Source organism: Pteropus vampyrus, unplaced genomic scaffold (genome assembly GCF_000151845.1).
Source record: "Pteropus vampyrus isolate Shadow unplaced genomic scaffold, Pvam_2.0 Scaffold642, whole genome shotgun sequence".
Classification (NCBI taxonomy): domain Eukaryota; kingdom Metazoa; phylum Chordata; class Mammalia; order Chiroptera; family Pteropodidae; genus Pteropus; species Pteropus vampyrus.
This window is the reverse complement of record NW_011889423.1, coordinates 40,085-42,664: the sequence shown is the minus strand read 5'-3', so window position 1 is coordinate 42,664 and position 2,580 is coordinate 40,085. Positions and strand designations below refer to the sequence as shown.

The window sequence follows — 2,580 nt, the reverse complement described above, 5'->3', positions numbered from 1 at the left end:
ACCTCTGTTGGATGTCCTGTTGCTCATATACAAGGACATAACCAGTGTGACAGTTTATCTTGATGTTAATTATCTTCCAAGTCTCTAGGAAGAAATAAGCAGCCTAAGTCAAACCTCCAAATTCTAGAGAATGTTATTCTAAAATCGTGAGGAAAAATCTTATTAAACCAAGAAGGGCATTGAGTTGGTGTTTGTAGTATGTACTCTTGTGAAGGCTAGAGATGGCTTCTTGGCAATAGTAGGTTTGGAGAGCTGCGAGGAGAAAAGAATCAGCATAATTCTCACAAGTTGTATAGATGTAGAATCAATCTCCCAAGAGTTCATAAAGTTTTAAAGCAATAGATATCTTTATGTTCAAGAACAATTCTGGGAGGAAGAACTGCATTAGAATAACGTAATTTTCCCAAGGTATTATAGAGACTTATTGACTAAAGAGATTTGCCGTCCCATAAGTCAATGCTTAGTAAATGGTACACTAAGAAGATGATGTTTGTCTGATATAGTGGAATAAATCTGAAGGAATTTGGAGGCATCGCTATAGAATTTGGTGAAAAAAGAATAATTTTTTATGTTCTCAGAAAAAGTTCACATACTATTAACAATGTATAACGTAAATTAAAATGTAAAATGGTGCAGAGTTTGCGTGTTAAGGCATTAGTTACGTGGACATATGTGTATGTATTCTTTGGCAACAAAGGTTTGCATAATGAGCGTAATGAAAATCTGATAGAATAATCAGTAAATTATCCATGGTCAGATGTGGAAGATAGGAAGGAGAGGGGAACAAACAGGTGCTGAGACTCTCCTGTGTGTCTTTTACCGTGGTATGGTTCTCACATAAGTTGTTTCATTTAATCCTTATGATACTGTTACAAGATATTATCTTATATATTGATTTTACAAAATAAGTCCTTAAGAATCTAAATGTTAAATATCTTTCTCAAGTTCATAACAGAAGATGAAGTGAGGCTCGCCAGGTTTAAAGAGCGGCCTAAGCAAAGGAGTAGAGATGATGCAGAGTGGAGTAGTTAAGCGACTAGCCTGACTAGGATTGAGGCGACTATAACTGACTAGATATAGTTACCTCAAAGGAACTATATCTCTAAGAATATTTTTTGAAAGAGTTCCTCCTGGTCAAGAGAGGTTTTTTAATTTTAATTTTTTTTCTTTTAATAGAGAGAAAGTGTGCTTAGATAATGCTGTTAGACTAGGTATAAGAAAGGTATGTCTGTTAAAAATTATAGAAAGGTCTCCTGGCTAGTTAAGAGTCACTACCCCTTCATTATGCATTAAAAATGGGTGGTCTTTTTGTATATCAATCATACCTAAATAAAACTGTTTTAAAAAAGTGACTAGACCTTTAATTACAGGTATTGCCCGCTTTTCAAAAGTTTTTGTTACTCCACTTCACTTTTATGAAAGACCTATGTTACACCTGTTTTTGCTAACCGAAAGAAATCTGAAGAGAATTTTTGCTTTTAATACAATTGTAATTGCTTCTTACCTTTGCCATATTGGCTTATAAAAGGTTTCATAGGAGCACTCTACTTTCGGATGGTGGGGGATACGTGTATTTGGTAAAGGTCATTAGACTTATTTGAAAACCAATGATACATCTTTCAGAAAAGTCAAACTTTTTTCATATAGGAATCTCATTTTAACATTACAATAAGTATAATTAAAAAAAAATTACACTGCATGTTGAAGTCCAGGGAATTAAAGCTTCAGTGGTCAGTTTAGGTATCACTACTGGGGGTGGGGGGAAAATATATCCTCCAAATACTCAGAGTGAGGGCTAAAAGACCATTGGAAGTACTTATACTTCTCCACCTTATTCTTTATTAGAACCTGGAAGTGTGGCACATCATTGACTCACAAATTTTGACTAATTCTGATTCTGAACAGGACACTTCTCAGAGCAAGTTTCATGTCCCTATTACGAAGACTATAGATGAGGGGATTAAAGAGAGGAGTCATTACTGAATATACCAGTGTGAGGATCTTCTGCATCAAAGTAGTGATGCCATATGTAGGGCTCACATACATTACCATGACTGTCCCATAGAAAAGACACACCACAACTAAATGAGATCCACAGGTAGAAAAGGCCTTTCTCCGGCCAGCCGCAGAAGGGACCTGCAAAACAGCTCTGAGTAACAGGGTATAGGATCGAAAAATGTATGTAATAGTGAAAAAGAGGACAAGAGAGCTCTCAGTATAGAAAATAAGTTCAGTAATGGGAGCTGGAGCACAGGACAGAGCCATCAGTGGGTCCATGTCACAGAGGAAGTGATCAATGATATTGGGTCCACAGAAGGGGAGTTGAGAGATGAAGAAAATAGGGATTGGGTAGCCAAGGAATCCAGTGAGCCAGCAGAGAGACACTAACATTCTACAGAGCTTCCCAGTCATGATGGTGGGGTAGTGTAGTGGGTGACAGATGGCCAGGTACCGATCGTAAGCCATGATTGCCAGGAAGAGACATTCAGTTGTGCCGAGGGAAAAGAAGAAGTAGAACTGGAGGAAGCAGCCATACAATGATATAACCTTGGTTTTGGAGAGAATGTTGGCTAGCATGTT

The 2,580-nt window shown here is 37.3% G+C and overlaps 1 protein-coding gene across 1 annotated transcript in view; it reads right to left on the bottom strand.

Annotated features, from left to right (window-relative positions):
* Positions 1-1,820: 1,820 nt before the first annotated feature.
* LOC105308935 (olfactory receptor 11H4) overlaps positions 1,821-2,580 on the bottom strand; it is a 2,349-nt gene continuing 1,589 nt past the window's right edge. The window contains exon 2 of the mRNA XM_011385011.1: positions 1,821-2,547. Coding sequence (XP_011383313.1) covers positions 1,873-2,547 — 675 coding nt within the window. The 3' untranslated portion in view covers positions 1,821-1,872. The remainder of the gene's footprint in view (positions 2,548-2,580) is intronic.